Source organism: Lepisosteus oculatus, chromosome 4 (assembly GCF_040954835.1).
Source record: "Lepisosteus oculatus isolate fLepOcu1 chromosome 4, fLepOcu1.hap2, whole genome shotgun sequence".
Classification (NCBI taxonomy): Eukaryota; Metazoa; Chordata; class Actinopteri; order Semionotiformes; family Lepisosteidae; genus Lepisosteus; species Lepisosteus oculatus.
Window position 1 is genome coordinate 12,527,330 of NC_090699.1, and position 24,235 is coordinate 12,551,564.

At 56.1% G+C, this 24,235-nt stretch overlaps 2 protein-coding genes across 3 annotated transcripts in view; one reads left to right on the forward strand and one right to left on the reverse strand.

The window, feature by feature from the left end:
* Positions 1-2,150: 2,150 nt before the first annotated feature.
* LOC138238214 (uncharacterized) lies at positions 2,151-18,080 on the reverse strand. Its single transcript, XM_069188265.1, has 8 exons — positions 17,997-18,080; positions 8,429-9,531; positions 7,015-8,332; positions 5,257-5,385; positions 4,242-4,339; positions 3,119-3,393; positions 2,926-3,036; positions 2,151-2,816 (listed from the first exon to the last, which is right to left on the reverse strand). Exons 2-8 carry the CDS (start codon positions 9,105-9,107, stop codon positions 2,151-2,153), a joined length of 3,276 nt encoding a protein of 1,091 aa, XP_069044366.1. The 5' UTR covers positions 9,108-9,531; positions 17,997-18,080.
* Positions 15,920-24,235, forward strand: part of LOC107076291 (solute carrier family 12 member 6-like) — a 41,473-nt gene continuing 33,157 nt past the window's right edge. For both annotated transcript variants that reach the window (XM_069188701.1, XM_069188702.1), the window contains exons 1-2: positions 15,920-16,445; positions 17,420-18,838. In XM_069188701.1, the coding sequence (XP_069044802.1) occupies positions 18,622-18,838 (217 nt within the window). In that variant the 5' untranslated portion in view covers positions 15,920-16,445; positions 17,420-18,621. The remainder of the gene's footprint in view (positions 16,446-17,419; positions 18,839-24,235) is intronic.

A 24,235-nucleotide genomic window follows, 5' to 3' on the forward strand; every position in this document is an offset into this window, starting at 1 on the left:
GCTCCCAGACCAGAATTCCACCTCATCCCGCCATTCTTCCTGTGCCCTCTCCCGATCCTGCGCCTCCTCCCCCTGGATTCCGGAGTCCTGGGCCGCCCGCCCCTCTCAGGACCCGGGATGGACAAACGACCCGGAACCCGGACCCCCTCTTCCTTCTCCTGCCCTGAGCCTGCTGCTCCCCTGGAGACTCCCGCCTGGTGCCGCGTCCGCCCTCTCCTCCCGTCCCTTCGCTCCCTCTCTGCCTCCCCCTCCTGCGCTGACTGCAGTCTTGCCGTCTGCGCAATCTGGGGATCAGCGGGGATCTGTCTGGGGGCCCGCAGGGCTGGGATCCTGGTCCGGAGCCCGGGATACAGTCTCCGAGGGAGGGCTTGGGGAGGCATCTCCTGCTCTGCCTGACCCTGGATCATAGTCTGGATGGGAATGGGCGCATTCGGACCCGGCCGGCTCCTCCTGGCGCTGCGGAGTTCCCCCGGGAGAGTCCTCTGTGGGGCCGGGTGGGAGAGGGGGCTGCTCCCCAGGCTCACGGGAAGCGGGGATCTCCGAGCTCCGGGGGCCGGGTACCTGCTGCTGATCCGGGGCTGAGCGGTTCGCCTGGAGGCAGCTCTGTGTCTGGGAGTTGTAGTCCAGTCTGGTGCTCCCCTGGTGGTCCCGGACTGCAGGTGGATGCTGGGAGTTGTAGTCCAGTCTGGTGCTCCCCTGGGGGTCCTGGACTGCAGGTGGATGCTGGGAGTTGTAGTCCTGCCTGGTGCTCCCCTGGGGGTCCTGGACTGCAGGTGGATGCTGGGAGTTGTAGTCCTGCCTGGTGCTCCCCTGGGGGTCCTGGGCTGGGGGTGGATGCTGGGAGTTGTAGTCCTGCCTGGTGCTCCCCTGGGGGTCCTGGGGCTGGGGGTGGATGCTGAGAGTTGTAGTCCTGCCTGGTGCTCTCCTGCGGGTCCTGGACTGCAGGTGGATGCTGGGAGTTGTAGTCCTGCCTGGTGCTCCCCTGGGGGTCCTGGGCTTGGGGTGGATGCTGAGAGTTGTAGTCCTGCCTGGTGCTATCCTGCGGGTCCTGGACTGCAGGTGGATGCTGGGAGTTGTAGTCCTGCCTGGTGCTCCCCTGGGGGTCCTGGGCTGTGGGTGGATGCTGGGAGTTGTAGTCCTGCCTGGTGCTCCCCTGCGGGTCCTGGACTGCAGGTGGATGCTGGGAGTTGTAGTCCTGCCTGGTGCTCCCCTGGGGGTCCTGGGCTGGGGGTGGATGCTGGGAGTTGTAGTCCTGCCTGGAACTCCCCTGGTGGTCCTGGACAGCAGGTGGATGCTGGGAGTTGTAGTCCTGCCTGGTACTCCCCTGGGGGTTCTGGACTGATGGTGGATGCTGGGAGTTGTAGTCCTGCCTGATGTTCACCTGTGGATCCTGGGCTGCAGGTGGATGCTGGGAGTTGTAGTCCTGCCTGCTGTTCCCCTGTGGATCCTGGGCTCCAGGTGGATGCTGGGAGATGTAGTCCTGCCTGGTGCTCCCCTGCGGGTCTGGACTGCAGGTGGATGTTGGGAGTTGTAGTCCTGCCCAGTGCTCCCCTGCAGGTCCTGTGACGTGCCGTTTGTTTTGGGGATTTGGTTGCAGTCTGTGGAAGGTCGACATCGCCTCTTGGCTGAAAGGTGCTTGCTGGGGTGGGCTTTCCCCAGGACCACAGGAATTGCATTCTGGAAGCTGTAATTTTCAATAAGGATCCATGCGTTTTCGCTGGAAGGAAGCGCCTGGGCTGGACTGACAGGGCTGTAGTGGGGGTTGTAGCTCAGCAGGCAGCTGGATGGGTCCGCGCTGGGAAACATAGGCCCCCGGCCCAGCCAGGGGCTGAGGGGATCCCGGTGCACCCTGGGAGCTGCGCTGATGCATTGACGAGACCAGCTGCTGAGCTTCAGCTGAACTGTGGCTCCCCTGAAACACAAGCCGTACAGCCTGAGGTCTGCAGACGTGTTGGTTGCCGAGAGGGACGCTGTGGGGACTGCCGTTCCCAAAGTGGACGGAACAGTTCATGGTCAAAACCGGAGCTTCCCTCCACAGTGCAGAGGCCGTCACCAGGCACAGAAACCTGCAGGCGGTCAGGAGGTGCACCCTGGGAATTGTAGTTCTCTGGCATGTATGAGAAGGAATTATGGGAGGCGTAGTTCCCTGCCTAGACACCCGGGTAGGTGCTGTAAGTCTGCAGCAGAGGGGGCAGACGACAACGTGGGGTGAAGCCAGGCTGCCGAAGACAAACGCCTGTGTGGGCGGTCTCATAAGTCAGCAGGCCACTCGCAGGTGCATGCTGGGAGCTGTAGTCGTCTTGTACGCACAGGGGTCCAGGCGCCCCTGGGAAGGAATTCTGTGCACTGCAGTCTCTTGTGGGACGTGAGCCAGTTCCGAACCTGTCTGTGTCCCACAAGACTGCAGATGTGGATGGGGGGACGTGGTCTTCCTTCTGAAACATGATGGGGGCCTTCTGGGAAGTGGACGTCCTTGGCCATACATCTGCCTGTGGTGCTGAAGCTTGTGACTGGGCAGGGCAAGGTGCATGCTGGATACTGTAGTTCTCACGCAAAGGGAAGGTTTCTAGGGAGCTGCTGGGCGTGGCCTGAAAACAGGGGTGTGTCTTCTGGGAGCTCAGATTGTCCCGCAGGGCAGGAAGTTCCCCCTGGAGAACTGTCTGAGGAGGGGTGGGCAGCAGGAAGCTGGGAACTGCACGATGGGGCCCGCAGCTGTCCGGGGAGTCTGGAGGGGCCTCCTGGGAGCAGAAGTCCAAGCTCAGAGGTGCAATACCTGAGCAGACACTAGGGGGAGCACAGCACCCATGTGGGCCTTCCTGTTGATTCAGGGAGAGAAAACAAATCTTTCTCAGTCGGTACACTGTTGTCCGCACGATCATCTTCATTCATTGTGATGAGCAAGATGAGAGCGTTACCAGCTGGTACCTCAGTCACACTCCTATCTGCTATGTATGGCTCCTGAAGTGAGGGAGAGACAGCTCTTTCGTCCAGACAGGCACCAGACAACATGTACTGAGGGTCTATGACTGTCTCCACCTGAGTGAGAGAGAGGGGTCAACACAGACACCCTGACTGGACACACTGGTGGTGAACGGTTCTGTGAGGAAGAGTCATGTACCTTCTTGACAAAGTCTCTGTCTCCACACAACTGGTTCAGGTACTCCATGAACTGCCCCTCTTGCTCTCCCGTGACCTCTGACCTCTGTGGCTCTGGTGGCGCTGGGGAGTCCAGCGAGTGCATGATCTCTGTGTACTCCTGCAGCGCCCCCGGTGGTAGGCCTGGGAAGCGCGCCTCGCTCTCTGGGGCTGTCCTGTTGTTCCTATGGGTCTTCTTGCGGCCTTTACTTCTGACACTGCCTGCTCGTCCCTGGGTCCTCTTCTTCAGCATGTAACCTGCTCACAGTCCAGGAGGAGACATGAGAGAAACAGGAGAACAGTCGCAGCTGGAAATGAAGAGAGACACTGCACTAGAGACCCACACTAAAATAATTGGACTAGTACATTAACACTGCACTGAGAGAGAGGGGTTCATACAGACACACTGACTGGACACTCCAGTACATTAACACTGCACTGAGAGAGAGGGGTTCATACAGACACACTGACTGACTGGACACTCCAGTACATTAACACTGCACTGAGAGAGAGGGGTTCATACAGACACACTGACTGACTGGACACTCCAGTACATTAACACTGCATTGAGAGAGAGGGGTTCATACAGACACACTGACTGACTGGACACTCCAGTACATTAACACTGCACTGAGAGAGAGAGGGGTTCATACAGACACACTGACTGACTGGACACTCCAGTACATTAACACTGCACTGAGAGAGAGGGGTTCATACAGACACACTGACTGGACACTCCAGTACATTAACACTGCACTGAGAGAGAGGGGTTCATACAGACACACTGACTGACTGGACACTCCAGTACATTAACACTGCACTGAGAGAGAGGGGTTCATACAGACACACTGACTGGACACTCCAGTACATTAACACTGCACTGAGAGAGAGGGGTTCATACAGACACACTGACTGGACACTCCAGTACATTAACACTGCACTGAGAGAGAGGGGTTCATACAGACACACTGACTGACTGGACACTCCAGTACATTAACACTGCACTGAGATGTCTACAGTGAGCAACACTTTGCCTCTCCAGCCTGTATATCCTGAGTTATCTCCTGACAGCCCTCTTGTGTCCTGAGCTCCAGACCTGTACTGACCGTTGCTGCTGGTCTTGCTGGGCGGGGCTGCTTGTGTGTTGCTCGACCTCTGGGTGACCTTGCCCCTCTTCAGCTCCTCCTGCTCGAACTCCATGAACCTGCAGACAGAGCCGCGGCTGCTACATCCAGCCCTCAGAGTCGGGACCCGAGCTCGGAGCCCCCAGCTCCCAGGGGTCTGCTGTCGTCACTGGACAGAGGAGCCAGCTCCCAGACACAGTGAGGGGTCTCCTCACACACACCCTCTCACACTGTCACACACAAATTCACATATACAATCATGCTGTCTCACACACTCACACACTCACACTCAAGCTCTCACCCACAATCACACTTACACACACACTCAGACACTCACAGTCACTTACAAACTCATACTCACACACTCTCATGCTTCACGCACATTCACACACTTATACACAGATACAATCACGCTGTAATATACACACTCTTACACTCACACAGTTGCGCACTCACACACTGGGATCAGGGAGGACAGAGCACAGACACACTCACACACACTTACATTCACAGCCTCAAACACTTACACTCATTTACACACCATCACACTGTCTCACACACACGTACAATCATATGCACACACTTATATTCACAGCCTCTCACACTCATTTACACACTTAGATTCACACCCTCTCTCACTGTCACAAAGATTTACATTTACTCTCACACTCATATACACACACGCTCTCACACTGTCACACACACATGCACGCACACGCACACGCACACAGGGACGATGTACAGAGACCAGGCTAGTCCACATGTTTCTGGGAGGAGGGATGGAGCTGGAGAGCTTGGACAGGGGAGAACAGACAATCTCTAGACAGAAGGAGCTCCCGTCCAGAGCTGACCCCAGGACCCCGAGATGTGATGTCTAACATTAGCAATAATAACGTTAACATTAGTAATAATGACGAGGGTGCAGTTTCCTGTTAAATTCTGATCTAAATTCTGCATCTGTGCGCTGGAGCCCCTCTGGGTGTGTCTGTGTGCTCACTTCCAGGCCATGTCATAGTAGATCATGCGATCGTAGTTGGACAGTCTCCCCCACTCGCCGACAGCCACTGTGACGCCAACAGAGAGAGACATCCGGGGAGACAGCGAAGAGAGGGAGCGCAGCACTGGACTGAGAGAGAGAGACAGGTTAATACAGACACACTGACTGGACACTCCAGTACATTAACACTGCACTGAGAGAGAGGGGTTCATACAGACACACTGACTGGACACTCCAGTACATTAACACTGCACTGAGAGAGAGGGGTTCATACAGACACACTGACTGACTGGACACTCCAGTACATTAACACTGCACTGAGAGAGAGGGGTTCATACAGACACACTGACTGACTGGACACTCCAGTACATTAACACTGCACTGAGAGAGAGGGGTTCATACAGACACACTGACTGATTGGACACTCCAGTACATTAACACTGCACTGAGAGAGAGGGGTTCATACAGACACACTGACTGACTGGACACTCCAGTACATTAACACTGCACTGAGAGAGAGGGGTTCATACAGACACACTGACTGACTGGACACTCCAGTACATGAACACTGCACTGAGAGAGAGGGGTTCATACAGACACACTGACTGACTGGACACTCCAGTACATGAACACTGCACTGAGAGAGAGGGGTTCATACAGACACACTGACTGACTGGACACTCCAGTACATGAACACTGCACTGAGAGAGAGGGGTTCATACAGACACACTGACTGACTGGACACTCCAGTACATGAACACCGCACTGAGAGAGAGGGGTTCATACAGACACACTGACTGACTGGACACTCCAGTACATGAACACCGCACTGAGAGAGAGGGGTTCATACAGACACACTGACTGACTGGACACTCCAGTCCATTAACACCGCACTGAGAGAGAGGGGTTCATACAGACACACTGACTGACTGGACACTCCAGTACATTAACACCGCACTGAGAGAGAGGGGTTCATACAGACACACTGACTGACTGGACACTCCAGTACATTAACACTGCACTGAGAGAGAGGGGTTCATACAGACACACTGACTGACTGGACACTCCAGTACATTAACACTGCACTGAGAGAGAGGGGTTCATACAGACACACTGACTGACTGGACACTCCAGTACATTAACACTGCACTGAGAGAGAGGGGTTCATACAGACACACTGACTGACTGGACACTCCAGTACATTAACACTGCACTGAGAGAGAGGGGTTCATACAGACACACTGACTGACTGGACACTCCAGTACATTAACACTGCACTGAGAGAGAGGGGTTCATACAGACACACTGACTGACTGGACACTCCAGTACATTAACACTGCACTGAGAGAGAGGGGTTCATACAGACACACTGACTGACTGGACACTCCAGTACATTAACACTGCACTGAGAGAGAGGGGTTCATACAGACACACTGACTGACTGGACACTCCAGTACATTAACACTGCACTGAGAGAGAGGGGTTCATACAGACACACTGACTGACTGGACACTCCAGTACATTAACACTGCACTGAGAGAGAGGGGTTCATACAGACACACTGACTGACTGGACACTCCAGTACATTAACACTGCACTGAGAGAGAGGGGTTCATACAGACACACTGACTGACTGGACACTCCAGTACATTAACACTGCACTGAGAGAGAGGGGTTCATACAGACACACTGACTGGACACTCCAGTACATGAACACTGCCCTGAGAGAGAGGGGTTCATACAGACACACTGACTCACATGAAGAAGCAGGACAGGGCCTCAGTGTCGGGGGGTTGTGGACAGTACTGCTGGGCCAGGCTCTTGTAGTGCTGCCACCTCCTGTAGTTCTCATACACCCCCTGGGAGAAGCCCTCCCTGGGACGGCCTGCAGCCCGCTGGGGCCAGATGGGCTCCGAGGGCAGTCCTGGTTCTGAACCTGACGCTGGATCCATGTCTGACACAGGCACCAGCACTGACACTGCCGCTGGTTCTGGTACTGTGACTGGGCCTGACACCAGTACTGGTTCTGGTACTGTCACTGGGTCTGATACCAATGTTTGTTCTGGAACTGCTGCTGGTTCTGATACTAACACTGGCCCTGACCCCAGTGCAGTGTCAAACAGAGCCACTGGGTTTGATACCAGTGTTTGGTTTGGTATTGAACCCGTTACCCAGTGAAAGCAGTGTTTATCCTCCGAGAACAGTACTGGGTCTGGTGTTGACACTGGTTCTGACACTGTCACAGTCTCTGGCACTGGGGCTGACACTGAGCCTGGTTCTGACGCTGTTGACAATGACAGTGGTTCTGATACCAGTAATGGGTCTGATACTGACAGTGAGTCTGGTACCAGCACTGTCTGTGTCACTGATGCAGTTTCTGAAGCCAGTACTGTGTCCAATACCATGAATTGTTCTGATGCCGATAGTGGGTCTGAAACCAGCACCAGATCTGACCCTGGTACGATTAGTTCTGACACAGGGTCTAGTACAAACACACATTTTGCTACTGGCACTGGGTCAGATGTTAATATTGCCTGGTCTGATGACAGTCCTGGTTCTGATGGTGACATTGTGTCTGATAGGAGACCTGGATCGGACTGTGCTGGTTCAGGCACTAACAGTAATATAGAGTCTGGGTCTGAATCTGATGGCGATGCTAATTCTGATAGTGGCTCAGAATTGGACACTGGTTCTGGTTCAGAAATGGCTACTGAGATCAAATCTGATGCAAATTCTGTGTCTGATGGCATGACTGGGTCAGACAATAATACTGATACTGAATCTGATACCACACCAGCATCTGACACTGAATCTGATACCACACCTACATCTGACACTGATTCTGACACCACAGGTACATCTGATACCACACCTGAATCTGATACCACACCTGCAGCAGATACTGAATCTGACACCACACCTACATCTGACACTGATTCTGACACCACAGGTACATCTGATACCACACCTGAATCTGATACCACACCTGCAGCAGATACTGAATCTGACACCACACCTACATCTGACACTGATTCTGATACCACACCTACATCTGACACTGATTCTGATACCACACCTACATCTGACACTGATTCTGATACCACACCTGCAGCAGATACTGAATCTGACACCACAGGTACATCTGACACTGATACTGAATCTGATACCACACCTACATCTGACACTGATTCTGACACCACAGGTACATCTGATACTGATCCTGATACCATACTTACATCTGAATCTGATACTGAATCTGATACCACACCTGAATCTGATACCACACCTACATCTGACACTGATTCTGATACCACACCTGCATCTGATACTGATCCTGATACCACACCTGAATCTGATACCACACCTGCATCTGACACTGATACCACACCTGAATCTGATACCACACCTGCATCTGACACTGATACCGCACCTGAATCTGATAGTACACCTGCAGCAGATACTGAATCTGACACCACAGGTACCTCTGATACTGACACTGAATCTGACACCACAGGTACATCTGACAGTGAATCTGACACCACAGGTACATCTGATGCTGAGACTGATGCTGTCTGTGTGTCTGATGCTGTATCGGATACTGACACCAGGGGGCAGCAGTGTTGCTCTTGGGCATCACGTGGAAGGAGGCAGGTGCAGGGCTCGCCCTCCAAGCCAGGGTTTGAGTCAGCGCTGGCTGCCCCCTGGGGCGGGGGCTGGGCGGGGGCCCAGTAGGGTGTATACCGTGCCAATAGGGGGAGCCAGTGAGGGATTCTGCTGGGTCGTGGAGGCACAGGGGCAGGAAGGGGGCGCTGGGCAGAGGTGAGGGCACTGGGGTTACTGCTTTCCTTCATTTTGGAGGCACGTGCTGAAGTCTAGGATGGAAGTGTGGGTCAGCTGGGACAGGCTGGGGCAACAACGATGTGGGGTGACCTCAGAATGCCTTCCTCCTTTCGGGGATGCCCTCCTGCAGTTGTGGGGTGTCTCCTGGCTGGCTCCTTCGAGGAAGCCGAGGGCGTGTCTCAGGTGCAGCCTGTGCCCCCCCTGTCCGAGCAAAGAAATTTCTGCCTGCTCTCTTTCGTGGACTGGAGTGAAATTTCCAGACGCTGATGTTGAGGTTTGTGCAGTTGCTAAGGAAGAGGAGGCTGCTCTTTGGGTTGCTAAGGAAGTTGACCTGTTTTTCCACCAATGGAGACAGTCCATGGCCTTAGAAGGGTGGGACCAGGGCCTCCATTCTGCCCTCTGATTGGCTGATGCAACTCTGATGTTCTTTCTCTCCTGGAAATAGAAGGCATTGACGTATAATGAAGTTAGAAAACCAACAGAAAATAATGGTACAACAGTGAGAATAAACAACCCTTCAACTTCTATCAGTACAAAAGGAGATCCATCCATTCATTCTTCTTCATCCGGGGTTGCAGGGGAGCTGCAGTCTATCCCAGCAAGCTATGGGCACAAAGCAGGGTGCATCCTGGACAGGACACCAGCCCCTCACAGGACACACACACACACACACCCTGGACAGGACACCAGCCCCTCACAGGACACACACACACACACACCCTGGACAGGACACCAGCCCCTCACAGGACACACACACACACACACCCTGGACAGGACACCAGCCCCTCGGAGGACACAAACACACACACACCCTGGACAGGACACCAGCCCCTCACAGGACACACACACACACACACACACACACACACACACACACACACACACACACACCCTGGACAGGACATCAGCCCCTCACAGGACACACACACACACACACAAACCCTGGACAGGACAGCAGCCCCTCACAGGACACACACAGACACACACACCCTGGACAGGACACCAGCCCCTCGGAGGACACAAACACACACACACCCTGGACAGGACACCAGCCCCTCGGAGGACACACACACACACACACACCCTGGACAGGACACCAGCCCCTCACAGGACACACACACACACACACACACACACACCTGGACAGGACATCAGCCCCTCACAGGACACACACACACACACACACACCCTGGACAGGACACCAGCCCCTCACAGGACACACACTCCCTGGACAGGACACCAGCCCATCATAGGACACACACACAGAGAGATACACACACTCACACCAAGGCCAGTTTTCCCAGAAGCCTCTTAACCCACCAGCATGTCTTCGGACTGTGGGAGGAAACCGGAGCGCCCAGAGGAAACTGACATAAACACGAGGAGAACATGCAGACTCCAGACAGACAGCACCCCAAGACTGGAATTTAACCCAAGGAGCCAGCACTGAGAGGCAGCAATGCTGGCCACTGTGCCAAAAAATAGGAAACGAGCTTCACAAATAGCAATTAAAAACAAAATGAATAGTTGTGATCTTCTGTTCATGCACCGACTGCTAGTAGTGTTGCAAGTGGAAAAAACTGCAGTGGTAGTATTACATCAACTATTAATATCAAAGTATATTTTATATTTGGATACTGGACACATCCAGAGCATGTTTGTACAGTACTGCTACTCCTCCTAATAGTACTGGGCTGTTTCTCTAATGTCACCAATGCCTCTGCTATTAACACTGTTACTGCTGTCAGACACAGGGAGAGCAGATACTGCGCAGACACGCCGCTGAGAGAAAATCCCGGACACGAACTGCTACCTCCGAGCACCAGGGGGCGGAGTTCCTCAGAAGGCGAGGAGGTCAACAACGCGCCCGACCGGAAATGACGCCGTAAACTGTGCGCCCGGGGGTTGGGAGCGGAAGTGAGCTCATATTGCAGACGCGCGAGGGAGAGGAGGAAGGAGTTGAGAGCACGTGTTGGTGTGTTTAGTCCTGCCGTCCGCTGTGAGAAAGTAGCAGCCGGTACCACCTTCATATCCACAGTTTGTACGGTTTGTGGACGTCTGCTGTGCGGCCGCCGCCATGTTTCTGCAGTTTTACCTGAACGAGAAGGGGGAGAGAATGTACACGCTGAAGGTGAGCGGTATTTCGGTGTTCAGTGAGACGTAGTATTTGTGTTTTTCAGTCCGGCTTTCAGCATTCGCACATAAAGCCGTAGCTGTAAACGTATAGCAACCGACCGGCGGTAGTGAACTGTAAACGAGGGACTACGGCCTTAACATCGCCTCCTGAAGCTGCAGTAGCAACATGATACTGTCCTGTTGTGTGTGTGCGTGCGCGCCACTGGTACTGACACAGCCAACATGGCAGCAGCAGGAGCAGATCCAACAGTGCCCACAATATTAATGTCCTGGAGTGTCCAGTCAGTGTGTCTGTATGAACCCCTCTCTCAGTGCAGTGTTAATGTACTGGAGTGTCCAATCAGTCAGTGTGTCTGTATGAACCCCTCTCTCTCAGTGCAGTGTTAATGTACTGGAGTGTCCAGTCAGTGTGTCTGTATGAACCCCTCTCTCTCAGTGCAGTGTTAATGTACTGGAGTGTCCAGTCAGTTAGTGTGTCTGTATGAACCCCTCTCTCTCAGTCCAGTGTTAATGTACTGGAGTGTCCAGTCAGTGTGTCTGTATGAACCCCTCTCTCTCAGTGCAGTGTTAATGTACTGGAGTGTCCAGTCAGTCAGTGTGTCTGTATGAACCCCTCTCTCTCAGTGCAGTGTTAATGTACTGGAGTGTCCAGTCAGTCAGTGTGTCTGTATGAACCCCTCTCTCTCAGTGCAGTGTTAATGTACTGGAGTGTCCAGTCAGTGTGTCTGTATGAACCTCTCTCTCAGTGCAGTGTTAATGTACTGGAGTGTCCAGTCAGTCAGTGTGTCTGTATGAACCCCTCTCTCTCAGTGCAGTGTTAATGTACTGGAGTGTCCAGTCAGTCAGTGTGTCTGTATGAACCCCTCTCTCTCAGTGCAGTGTTAATGTACTGGAGTGTCCAGTCAGTCAGTGTGTCTGTATGAACCCCTCTCTCTCAGTGCAGTGTTCATGTACTGGAGTGTCCAGTCAGTCAGTGTGTCTGTATGAACCCCTCTCTCTCAGTGCAGTGTTAATGTACTGGAGTGTCCAGTCAGTCAGTGTGTCTGTATGAACCCCTCTCTCTCAGTGCAGTGTTCATGTACTGGAGTGTCCAGTCAGTGTGTCTGTATGAACCCCTCTCTCTCAGTGCAGTGTTAATGTACTGGAGTGTCCAGTCAGTCAGTGTGTCTGTATGAACCCCTCTCTCTCAGTGCAGTGTTAATGTACTGGAGTGTCCAGTCAGTCAGTGTGTCTGTATGAACCCCTCTCTCTCAGTGCAGTGTTAATGTACTGGAGTGTCCAGTCAGTCAGTGTGTCTATATGAACCCCTCTCTCTCAGTGCAGTGTTAATGTACTGGAGTGTCCAGTCAGTCAGTGTGTCTATATGAACCCCTCTCTCTCAGTGCAGTGTTAATGTACTGGAGTGTCCAGTCAGTGTGTCTGTATGAACCCCTCTCTCTCAGTGCAGTGTTAATGTACTGGAGTGTCCAGTCAGTCAGTGTGTCTGTATGAACCCCTCTCTCTCAGTGCAGTGTTAATGTACTGGAGTGTCCAGTCAGTCAGTGTGTCTGTATGAACCCCTCTCTCTCAGTGCAGTGTTAATGTACTGGAGTGTCCAGTCAGTGTGTCTGTATGAACCCCTCTCTCTCAGTGCAGTGTTAATGTACTGGAGTGTCCAGTCAGTGTGTCTGTATGAACCCCTCTCTCTCAGTGCAGTGTTAATGTACTGGAGTGTCCAGTCAGTCAGTGTGTCTGTATGAACCCCTCTCTCTGTGTTTCTCTCTATCAGAAGGTGGATCCTTCAGGTCGGCCCACCAGCTCAGCCCACCCGGCCCGGTTCTCCCCGGATGATAAATACTCCCGCCACCGCGTCACCATCAAGAAGCGCTTCAGCCTCCTGCTCACTCAGCAGCCCCGGCCAGTGCTGTAACCGAGCAACGCCCGGACACACTGGCCGCGCCGCAGAAGCCCTGACCTGCACTGGACTGTGACCACGCACGCCAGCGCGGAGGAGGGGAGGCGAGCGCGGAGCAGCGAGACGTGACACCCGAGTGAACCCCACCCTCTGAGCCCCGAATCCTGGAAGAACATCCTTCTGAACTGACCTGGACTTGAGTGCCCTTGGGATGGGTGGGAAGGGGGGTAACCTTGTGACTCAACCTCCAGTTCCCTCTCGCACCTGGGAGTGAAGTGAGGAGGCGGAGTGCTGGTGCTGATTAACCACACTGGGCTCTGCTCCTCCCCTCTCCTCCCTCCTCTCCTGCTGGTGCTGATTAACAACACTGGGCTCTGCTCTGTTCTTCCCCTCCCCTCTCCTCCCTCCTCTCCTGCTGGTGCTGATTAACCACACTGGGCTCTGCTCTGTTCTTCCCCTCTCCTGCTGGTGCTGATTAACCACACTGGGCTCTGCTCCTCCCCTCTCCTCCCTCCTCTCCTGCTGGTGCTGATTAACCACACTGGGCTCTGCTCCTCCCCTCTCCTCCCTCTTCCCCTCTCCTGCTGGTGCTGATTAACCACACTGGGCTCTGCTCCTCCCCTCTCCTCCCTCCTCTCCTGCTGGTGCTGATTAACCACACTGGGCTCTGCTCTGTTCTTCCCCTCTCCTGCTGGTGCTGATTAACCACACTGGGCTCTGCTCTTCTCCCTCCTCTCCTCTCCTGCTGGTGCTGATTAACCACACTGGGCTCTGCTCTGCTCTTCCCCTCTCCTCCCTCTTCCCCTCTCCTGCTGGTGCTGATTAACCACACTGGGCTCTGCTCTGTTCTTCCCCTCTCCTGCTGGTGCTGATTAACCACACTAAGCTCTGCTCTGCTCTTCCCCTCTCCTCCCTCCTCTCCTGCTGGTGCTGATTAACCACACTGGGCTCTGCTCTGCTCTTCCCCTCTCCTCCCTCTTCCCCTCTCCTGCTGGTGCTGATTAACCACACTGGGCTCTGCTCTTCTCCTCTTGTCTGCCCTGTTACCCAGGAGCTGGTTCATTGCTACAGTGCCCTGTGTTGATTTCTCAGTCGAAGTCTTGGCAGTATTGTGATGCAGCTCGATGCCCTTCAGCCTGTATCTTCCTTTTATTTACCATTGTGTCTGGAGCTGGGAGACTGCTCTTCACGAGACGATGACACACTCGGTGGTCCAACAATAAAGTCTGGTATTGACAGAGGAGCTGTGTGTTGCGTTTCTGTGACCCATGGCGCGGGTGTTGAGATCGGCGGGTCCCCTCGTCTGTGTTGGGGTTTTGTCCCAGCTGGACTCTCGGTTACAGGGCAGAACCCTCACATCTCTTGAAATGGGAAACTTTGAAGCCTTATGAATAGACAATATTACAAAGGAGGGGTCAACCAGGCAGTTTGGTTGTTAGTAGCTGATTGACCTCAGGAGCTCACCCAGCTGTGTCTGGAGAGAAGCCAGGGTATCGGCTTCAACAACAGGGCTGGGCAGCTTGTTCCCCACCCCCACCACCCTCTGTGTAAAGAAGAGCCTCCTGTCCTGACTGACAGAGACCAGGCTGTGCACAGCTGTGGCAGGAAGCTCCTGGCTGGCGTCCACGTGGTGAACCAGCCGGTCAGACGGATCAGGGAGCCCAGGTTCGACTGTGGGCACCTTGGCAGCCGCGCTCAAGCGTTCAGTCCCCACTCGCGTAAAACTGAGGTCCTGCCTCTCTGTGGTCAGTCAAGACCCCAGGGTGTCTCTCAGAAAGAGTAGGGGTGTGACCCCAGTGTCCTGGACAGACTCCCCCTGGTCTTTACCAGTCATGGCCTCCTGATCACCCCCCTCTCTGAACTGGCCTCATCACTCTGCTCTCCTCCCCACTGAGAGCTGGAGTGTGTGAGCGGACTGGAGCATCATCACACTGGGGGGGTGGAGGGGGTCCCCAGTACTGGACAGCACTGGGAGAGGAGGGTCCAGGAAGGAGCTGTAGAGGGGTCAGGATATTATAATTATCATTATCCGTGTTTCTCTCTGGGTGTCTCCCGGACACACGCAGGAGCTCCTGAATCTGGGGTTCGAGCCCAGGGGGTCGTGAGAGATTGACATCACAGCCCCCCCCCCCAGTGTCTGTGAAGGCCTCACAAACTGGCAGTTTTCCACAACTGTGCTTTTGCCACACCAGTCAGACCCGTTCAGGCAGGGAGCCGGGTCAGCGGGCGCGGGTTTCTCCCAGGCTGACACCCGAGGAAGCTCCACAGCCGAAAACGGTCTGTTTCTTTTGCTCTCTTTCCGGCGGGAGTAAACCCTCACTCGCTCCTTAACACGCAGACGCAGTATACAGGCCACCAGGGGTCCGTACCACCGTCACGCCTGACAGAAGACCGTTTCACAGCGGGCGGTACAGGTAAGGTACGCACAGCTTCCACCTGCTCCTGTCTCTGTCAACGTGAAATTGTTCCACAGCCAGTCTGTACCCAGGCCGTGTCACTCGTGTCTATAATAACGACGAACGGTGATGATTCACTCGATGACAGATGATATTTTTGCATTGGGATCAAAAAGGAACCTCTGTTTCTCTGTTTATGTAATTTGGCAGATCAATCTAGAACATTTTAACTAACCAAAATAAACGTCGTAGCTTTCCTGGGCTGCTTTCACCCAGAGGGGACAGTTGTCATCTCGATTAATGACTGATCTCCATGTACAACACGGGGGCCCTTGCCGGGATCATAGCAACGAAGAACTACAACTCCCGCCATGCACCGGCTTCCGGCCCAGCGGCTGCGCGGGCGGGGGCGCGCAGTGCAGACAGGGAAGCGGCTTTGCGCTGATGGGTAGGATGTTATGGGAGCCAACCAGCCAGCCGAGGAATAATCGCTAACCGAGCCGAGCCGGGAGCCGCGGAGATCCGAGGACTTTCCCACGCCACGGCACAGCGGGATATTACCTGTCTCGTCTCTGGACTTTTTTTTTTGAAAACTTAAAAACAAGGAGAACAGCTACACACCTGCGTGTGTACGTGCTGGCGTCTCTGCTGCAGTTTTTTAATAGCCGTGGGCTCCTCTCTTGCGTGACCGCGGAGGGGAACGGATGCGGGTCGGTGCACGCGTGATCTCCAGGAGCAGAGGAGGCGCAGGGCTTCGCGGGGGGACCCAGGAAGAAAAGAGGGGGGAACCTGCCGGCTTTCGAACCCCCCCCCCCAGCCCGAGACAACCCGGCGGCGGCGAGGACCGGTCTGCGCTCCTCCGCAGACACACGCGTGTCCGTGTCCCCTCCGTGGGCCGGGGAGAAGCCGGGATCGCGGCGGCGGTCAGTATCTCTCTCTCTCTGTCCGAGACAGACGGTTTCATCGTGTTATTTTCTAGAAGGAAAAGCGGGCTCGCTGTCGGCTGCCGGGCTGGCCGGGCTGGCCGGGCTGGGGGACGGCGTCTCCGCCGGTCCCGGCGATCTGTCACTCGGTGAATCCGCGGAGGGGTTCTGCCCGAACCGCAGCCGGGTCCGGCTCTCCCTGCCCGGCCCGGGACGGCAGCTGTAGTCGCAAACAAACCCACACCCAACCCGCAGAGCTCGTCCGGACCTGTCCCCTCACTCTCTCTCTCACACACACACACACTGAGCCCGAACCGGTTCCGCCCGCCCGGCCGGGGTGAGAGGCTCGGGTCCGACCCGGACACGCAGCCCGAGAACTCGGGTGTCGCGGCGGGAGAGCTGACGCAGGAACAAATCGGCGTGAATAACTCGGGCCTGTCCCAGTTTTTTTTTGATATTATTATAATAATGATTATTATTATTTATTATTATTTTCCCCCTGGAAAATACATCAATCCGTAAAACCCCCTCCCTCGCCCGGGGCCGGGGGAACGCACGCCCGGCTGAGCCCGAGGTCCGACCCGTGACAGGCCGGTACCGAAGACAAACCCCAGCCCAGTCCGAACCGAAACCCCGAGAGGAGAAGTTGGTGTTGTTTTTCCCCCCCAAAAAAAAGTCAAACGTCATGAAAAGCTGCCGTGTCACTGTGGTGGAAAACAACCCGACGGGATGAGCTTGCGGCCGGTGACTTCAGCGCGGTGAATCGTGTCTCTTTATTTTTATTAATATTATGATTTAAGAGGGCTGATCATTGTGAAGTCATGAGGTCTCCCTGACGCACAGCCAGCACGAGTTTCGCTTTTTCTGACTTATATGTCCAAAATCCTGCAAAACTTTACCTTCTCCTCGATTCCTTCAGAAGTGGACATTTGTCGTCGCTTCATTAATTTTTCTTGTTTGTTTTTTTTTTGCAGTGGTTCATATTCGCGGCCATCCCTGATTAAGGTCTTGGGAGTATTTGTTTTGGGGGAAAAAAAAAACAAACAAGTCAGTTGACGACCCCAGAGGAACCGCCGATAGAAGTACTGAAATATAGCGCCGCGTACCTGTGGGAAAACAGCGGTTTCACAGACGCGCCGCGCCGGAGTGCTGTCGGCGTGGGACCGGCTCTCGCCTGAGTCAGTAACGGTTCTATTGAGACGGCCCGGCTTTGTCACACCGTCTGAATCGGCCGGAGCTGCCATTCCTACCGATGAACTGCTGTTTTGACAACTATTCATCTCAATCACTCGGAAGTTGGGCACAACAATCGACAGAAAGTCGTCTTTAAAAAACCGTCGAAAATTGATTTTCTGGGCGGGGGGGTGTTTTTAATTTTCCGTCACGATATTCGAGTTTGTCAACCAGGCTTACGGCGCCCGGACGTCTTTTCCGTTAAATGCTATTTTTTGGGAGGAGGGAGGGGGGGGGAGGTTATTCAGTATTTTGTCTCAAAAGTATTTTGTGATTTTACCCTCATTTTAAAAAAAAAATACCCCGGGGAAATCGTACCTTTTCCAGGCTGGTCCCTCAAAACCGTTTTTCTCGCCTGAAGTCACTTCTGGCGGCCAACGGCTCTGAGCGTTGACGTTGCCGGGTATCGACGCGCCGAAGGACAAACGTACTTCCTGCGTGTCGGATAGTTTTCATTTAATTTTTTAAATATTTTTGTTTAAAATTCAAACCGTGGAAGAACTCACTCGAGGCGACCGAAGCGCCGTTGTGCTTTTCCACGGGCCCACGGGGACGTGGGCGAGTGAAGACCCCGGGCCTCTTCCCGCCTCGCCGCCCGGCCGTTTTTATATTTTATTTCTTCTTACGTGTTTAATCATCCAGAAAGAGGGAGGGAGACGCCCGGATAGGCGGTTTGTTAAAACAAGCACACATTTGGTGGTGAGGAGGAATGCAGCGAACCCCGAAACGCTTCGTTTTTTCGAAACGGTTGGACAGAAGATTGAGTTCGGTTCGGCTGGGTTGCGGGGGCTCGTTGTCCTCTTTCTCCGACAAGCGTGCGATTCCAGTGTACACACACAGACACATGTGAGTTCAACGCCACAAAACAACAACAGAAAAACGAACAAGGTCTGCGAAGAAAAGAAAAAAAAGAGGCTCCACGTCGGGACCCGTCCGGGGCGCCATGTCCAGCTCGGTCCGGTTCACCGTGACGCCGACCAAGGCGGAGGACCTGCCCGGCGCGTCCGACACCTCGCCGGACCCCAGCTCCCGGGTCCGGTTCAGCTCCCAGGAGAGCGTCAGCCGCAGCGAGCCGCTCAGCGAGGCCTCGGGGGCGCTGACCACCTCGGCCGCCGACACCGGGGCGGACACGCCGGACCGCAGCGCGGCCACCGAGCACGGTAAGGGCACGGCCCGTCTCCCGCCCGCCCCGCTCCTCCCTTCCCCTTCCGCCGGTTCTGGCGCCAGCGGGGAGCGGCGGTCTGGGGGCGCTCACACCTCTTGCTGGCCCGGTGGGACCGGACCGGGTTCGTGGTACTCGGGGCGCTGGACTCTCCCAAGGCCCCGAGCGGAGTGGACTTGCTGGGCCTGACCGCTCCTGGCCAAGGCCACCTGTTGGGGGCGAAACACCCCTCCTCCCCACCCGTGGGGCACCTGTGCCACGCAGCTGCCCACCGCCCCATCCGCGGGGCCGACACCAGTGTCCCGGACCAGGCCCCGGGGGGCTGTGGGAGACTGGAGCCAGTTGTCCGTTCCTCGCACCGCCTCGGTTTGCCGTGGGGCACCAGGAGTACCTGCCCCGGGTTTCTGTCCCCAGCCGAGGGGCTCTTGTGTGCCCACGGGGGCCCCGAGGCGGCTGGCCAGCTCCGGCGGCGCTGGTGCCGGCTCCGTCTGCGGGGCGTGGACCCGCGCTCGGGAAAACCCGGAACGGCTCGGAGCGCTACGGGGCGGGAGCCCGGCCGGCCTGCCTCCGTCCCGCCCGGCCCCGCGGGCGTAATCAAGGCCCCCCCGAACTTATCACCAGACGGCGGGTTCCACGGCAGAGTGGCGCTGGCCGTGGCCCTCCAGCAGGGGTCAGTGTGACGCGGCGCCGGCGACACGCACAGCCCAGGGAAAACAAGTCCTTCAGTGTGATCGTTCTCAAGGCCCCGCGGGAGAGAGGAGAGAGGTCCCCCTCTCGCTCGTGTGAGTGGCATGTGGTTTCCTCGCCCCGCTGTTTCTCTCCGCCTGTTGCCCCCTGGGGGGCCCAGCTGACGGGTCAGGCCTCAGCGGGATGGCGGGGGACTTCCTCGTTGCGCTGGGGGGGTCAGCGGGCTCGTGTGCTGTGAGCCCCCTCCCCCCACCACTGCACGAACCCCACGTCCTCCTGCCTCCTGCTGTCAGTATCGCTGGGAAACGCTCTGGCAAAGCACTGCTGACGGCCACTCGTGCTGCAGGCCGACCCTCGTACAGCAGGAGCTTGTTGTGCAGCGTGGGGACGTGTTGTACATCAGGAGGTTGTGAGGAGGTTGTCGTACAGAGGGAGGTTGTGAGGAGCTTGTTGTGCAGTGTGGGGACGTGTTGTACACCAGGAGGTTGTGAGGAGGTTGTCGTACAGTGGGAGGTTGTGAGGAGCTTGTTGTGCAGTGTGGGTACAGTGTTGTACGCCAGGAGGTTGTGAGGAGGTTGTCGTACAGAGGGAGGTTGTGAGGAGCTTGTTGTGCAGTGTGGGTACAGTGTTGTACGCCAGGAGGTTGTGAGGAGGTTGTCGTACAGAGGGAGGTTGTGAGGAGCTTGTTGTGCAGTGTGGGTACAGTGTTGTACGCCAGGAGGTTGTGAGGAGGTTGTCGTACAGAGGGAGGTTGTGAGGAGCTTGTTGTGCAGTGTGGGTACAGTGTTGTACGCCAGGAGGTTGTGAGGAGGTTGTCGTACAGAGGGAGGTTGTGAGGAGGGTGTCGTACAGCGGGAGGTTGTTGTGCAGTGTGGGTACAGTCGTACAGAGGGGGGTTGTTGTGCAGTGTGGGGACGGTGTCGTACAGAGGGGGGTTGTTGTGCAGTGTGGGGACGGTGTCGTACAGAGGGGGGTTGTTGTGCAGTGTGGGGACGGTGTCGTACAGAGGGAGGTTGTCGCTGTGCGGTGTGGGGACGGTGTCGTACAGCGGGGGGTTGTCGTTGTGCAGTGTGGGGACGGTGTCGTACGGCGGGGGGTTGTTGTGCGGTGTGGGGACGGTGTCGTACGGCGGGGGGTTGTTGTGCGGTGTGGGGACGGTGTCGTACAGAGGGAGGTTGTCGTTGTGCGGTGTGGGGACGGTGTCGTACAGAGGGAGGTTGTCGTTGTGCGGTGTGGGGACGGTGTCGTACAGCGGGGGGTTGTTGTGCAGTGTGGGGACGGTGTCGTACAGAGGGAGGTTGTCGTTGTGCAGTGTGGGGACGGTGTCGTACAGCGGGGGGTTGTTGTGCAGTGTGGGGACGGTGTCGTACAGCGGGGGGTTGTTGTGCAGTGTGGGGACGGTGTCGTACAGCGGGGGGTTGTTGTTGTGCGGTGTGGGGACGGTGTCGTACAGCGGGAGGTTGTTGTTGTGCAGTGTGGGGACGGTGTCGTACAGAGGGAGGTTGTTGTGCAGTGTGGGGACGGTGTCGTACAGCGGGGGGTTGTTGTGCGGTGTGGGGACGGTGTCGTACAGCGGGAGGTTGTTGTTGTGCAGTGTGGGGACGGTGTCGTACAGCGGGAGGTTGTTGTTGTGCAGTGTGGGGACGGTGTCGTACAGCGGGAGGTTGTTGTTGTGCAGTGTGGGGACGGTGTTGTACAGCGGGAGGTTGTTGTGCAGTGTGGGGACGGTGTCGTACAGAGGGAGGTTGTTGTGCAGTGTGGGGACGGTGTCGTACAGAGGGAGGTTGTTGTGCAGTGTGGGGACGGTGTCGTACAGAGGGAGGTTGTTGTGCGGTGTGGGGACGGTGTCGTACAGCGGGAGGTTGTTGTGCGGTGTGGGGACGGTGTCGTACAGCGGGAGGTTGTTGTGCGGTGTGGGGACGGTGTCGTACAGCGGGAGGTTGTTGTGCAGTGTGGGGACGGTGTCGTACAGAGGGGGGTTGTTGTTGTGCAGTGTGGGGACGGTGTCGTACAGCGGGGGGTTGTTGTGCAGTGTGGGGACGGTGTCGTACAGCGGGGGGTTGTTGTGCAGTGTGGGTACGGTGTCGTACAGCGGGAGGTTGTTGTTGTGCGGTGTGGGGACGGTGTCGTACAGCGGGAGGTGGTTGTTGTGCAGTGTGGGGACGGTGTCGTACAGAGGGGGGTTGTTGTTGTGCAGTGTGGGGACGGTGTCGTACAGCGGGGGGTTGTTGTGCAGTGTGGGGACGGTGTCGTACAGCGGGAGGTTGTTGTGCAGTGTGGGGACGGTGTCGTACAGCGGGAGGTTGTTGTGCAGTGTGGGGACGGTGTCGTACAGAGGGAGGTTGTTGTTGTGCGGTGTGGGGACGGTGTCGTACAGCGGGAGGTGGTTGTTGTGCAGTGTGGGGACGGTGTCGTACAGAGGGAGGTTGTTGTGCAGTGTGGGGACGGTGTCGTACAGCAGGGGGTTGTTGTGCAGTGTGGGGACGGTGTCGTACAGCGGGAGGTGGTTGTTGTGCAGTGTGGGTACGGTGTCGTACAGCGGGGGGTTGTTGTGCAGTGTGGGGACGGTGTCGTACAGAGGGGGGTTGTTGTGCAGTGTGGGGACGGTGTCGTACAGCGGGGGGTTGTTGTGCAGTGTGGGTACGGTGTCGTACAGCGGGAGGTGGTTGTTGTGCAGTGTGGGGACGGTGTCGTACAGCGGGAGGTGGTTGTTGTGCAGTGTGGGGACGGTGTCGTACGGAGGGAGGTTGTTGTGCAGTGTGGGTACGGTGTCGTACAGCGGGGGGTTGTTGTGCAGTGTGGGGACGGTGTCGTACAGAGGGAGGTTGTTGTTGTGCAGTGTGGGGACGGTGTCGTACAGAGGGAGGTTGTTGTTGTGCAGTGTGGGGACGGTGTCGTACAGAGGGAGGTTGTTGTTGTGCAGTGTGGGGACGGTGTCGTACAGAGGGAGGTTGTTGTTGTGCAGTGTGGGGACGGTGTCGTACAGAGGGAGGTTGTTGTTGTGCAGTGTGGGGACGGTGTCGTACAGAGGGAGGTTGTTGTTGTGCAGTGTGGGGACGGTGTCGTACAGCGGGGGGTTGTTGTGCAGTGTGGGGACGGTGTCGTACAGCGGGGGGTTGTTGTGCAGTGTGGGGACGGTGTCGTACAGCGGGAGGTGGTTGTTGTGCAGTGTGGGGACGGTGTCGTACAGCGGGAGGTGGTTGTTGTGCAGTGTGGGGACGGTGTCGTACAGCAGGGGGTTGTTGTGCAGTGTGGGGACGGTGTCGTACAGCGGGGGGTTGTTGTGCAGTGTGGGGACGGTGTCGTACAGCGGGAGGTTGTCGTTGTGCGGTGTGGGGACGGTGTCGTACAGCGGGGGGTTGTTGTGCAGTGTGGGGACGGTGTCGTACAGCGAGGGGTTGTTGTGCAGTGTGGGTACGGTGTCGTACAGCGGGGGGTTGTTGTGCAGTGTGGGGACGGTGTCGTACAGAGGGGGGTTGTTGTTGTGCAGTGTGGGGACGGTGTCGTACAGAGGGAGGTTGCCGTTGTGCAGTGTGGGGACTGTGTCGTACAGAGGGAGGTTGTCGTTGTGCAGTGTGGGACGAGAGGGGAGACAGGCTCTCCTCCCACTGGAGGTGGAGAGAGCTGTGAGTCTCCACTGCGTGTGTGTCTCTGTGCGTGGAGAGAGGCGGGGGGGTGTGCCAACACTTCTGCCCAACACAGGCAGGCACCTGAAGCTCTTCCCTGTGGGCGAGCCCTGAGCTGTGCGGGTGACAGCTGAGGCCGTCAGGGGTGCAGCGCCCCCCTCCTTCCACACCGTCCGCCAGAGCCACCCTGGGCCTCTTTCCCACAGCCACGGGACTGCGGAACCCCTCCTAACCCCCACTGAACACTGAGCGTCCTGCCGGGCTCGAGTCCTGCACGAAGCGCACAGCTGCTGCGAGACGGGGTGATGTCATGGGCTCTCGCGTTCTGTGTCACGGTGATGTCATCTTTTACGTCCTCGCTTGCGGCCTTTGTTATGTGAGGCAACACCCAAGTCAGCATTTCGTTGTCCTCTGGGGCGCGTGCGACGCTGAACCCGCGCGCGATCTCGCCCGGAGGGCACGCTGGGACTGCGGGGCTCAGTTTGTCACGTGCGCGAGTGTGAATACCTGCCTGTTAGCTCCTGGGCTCCCATACAGAGACGTCAAAGGGGTCGCCGAGAACTTGGAGGTAGAACAGCAGCAGCAGCAACAGGTTCAATAACATGCGTCTTCAAAGGAAAGGTCAGACACCTAGTGTGAGGAAAACACATCCGCGTGAGCCAGCGCCGGGGGCAGAGCTCAGTCATCTGATCGCTCGTGGGATAAAACTGTCTCCGAGTCTGGACGTCCGTGCCTTTATGCTCCTGTAACACTTACTGTACTGTATGAACCCCTCTCTCTCAGTGCAGTGTTAATGTACTGGAGTGTCCAGTCAGTGTGTCTGTATGAACCCCTCTCTCTCAGTGCAGTGTTAATGTACTGGAGTGTCCAGTCAGTGTGTCTGTATGAACCCCTCTCTCTCAGTGCAGTGTTAATGTACTGGAGTGTCCAGTCAGTCAGTGTGTCTGTATGAACCCCTCTCTCTCAGTGCAGTGTTAATGGACTGGAGTGTCCAGTCAGTCAGTGTGTCTGTATGAACCCCTCTCTCTCAGTGCAGTGTTAATGGACTGGAGTGTCCAGTCAGTCAGTGTGTCTGTATGAAC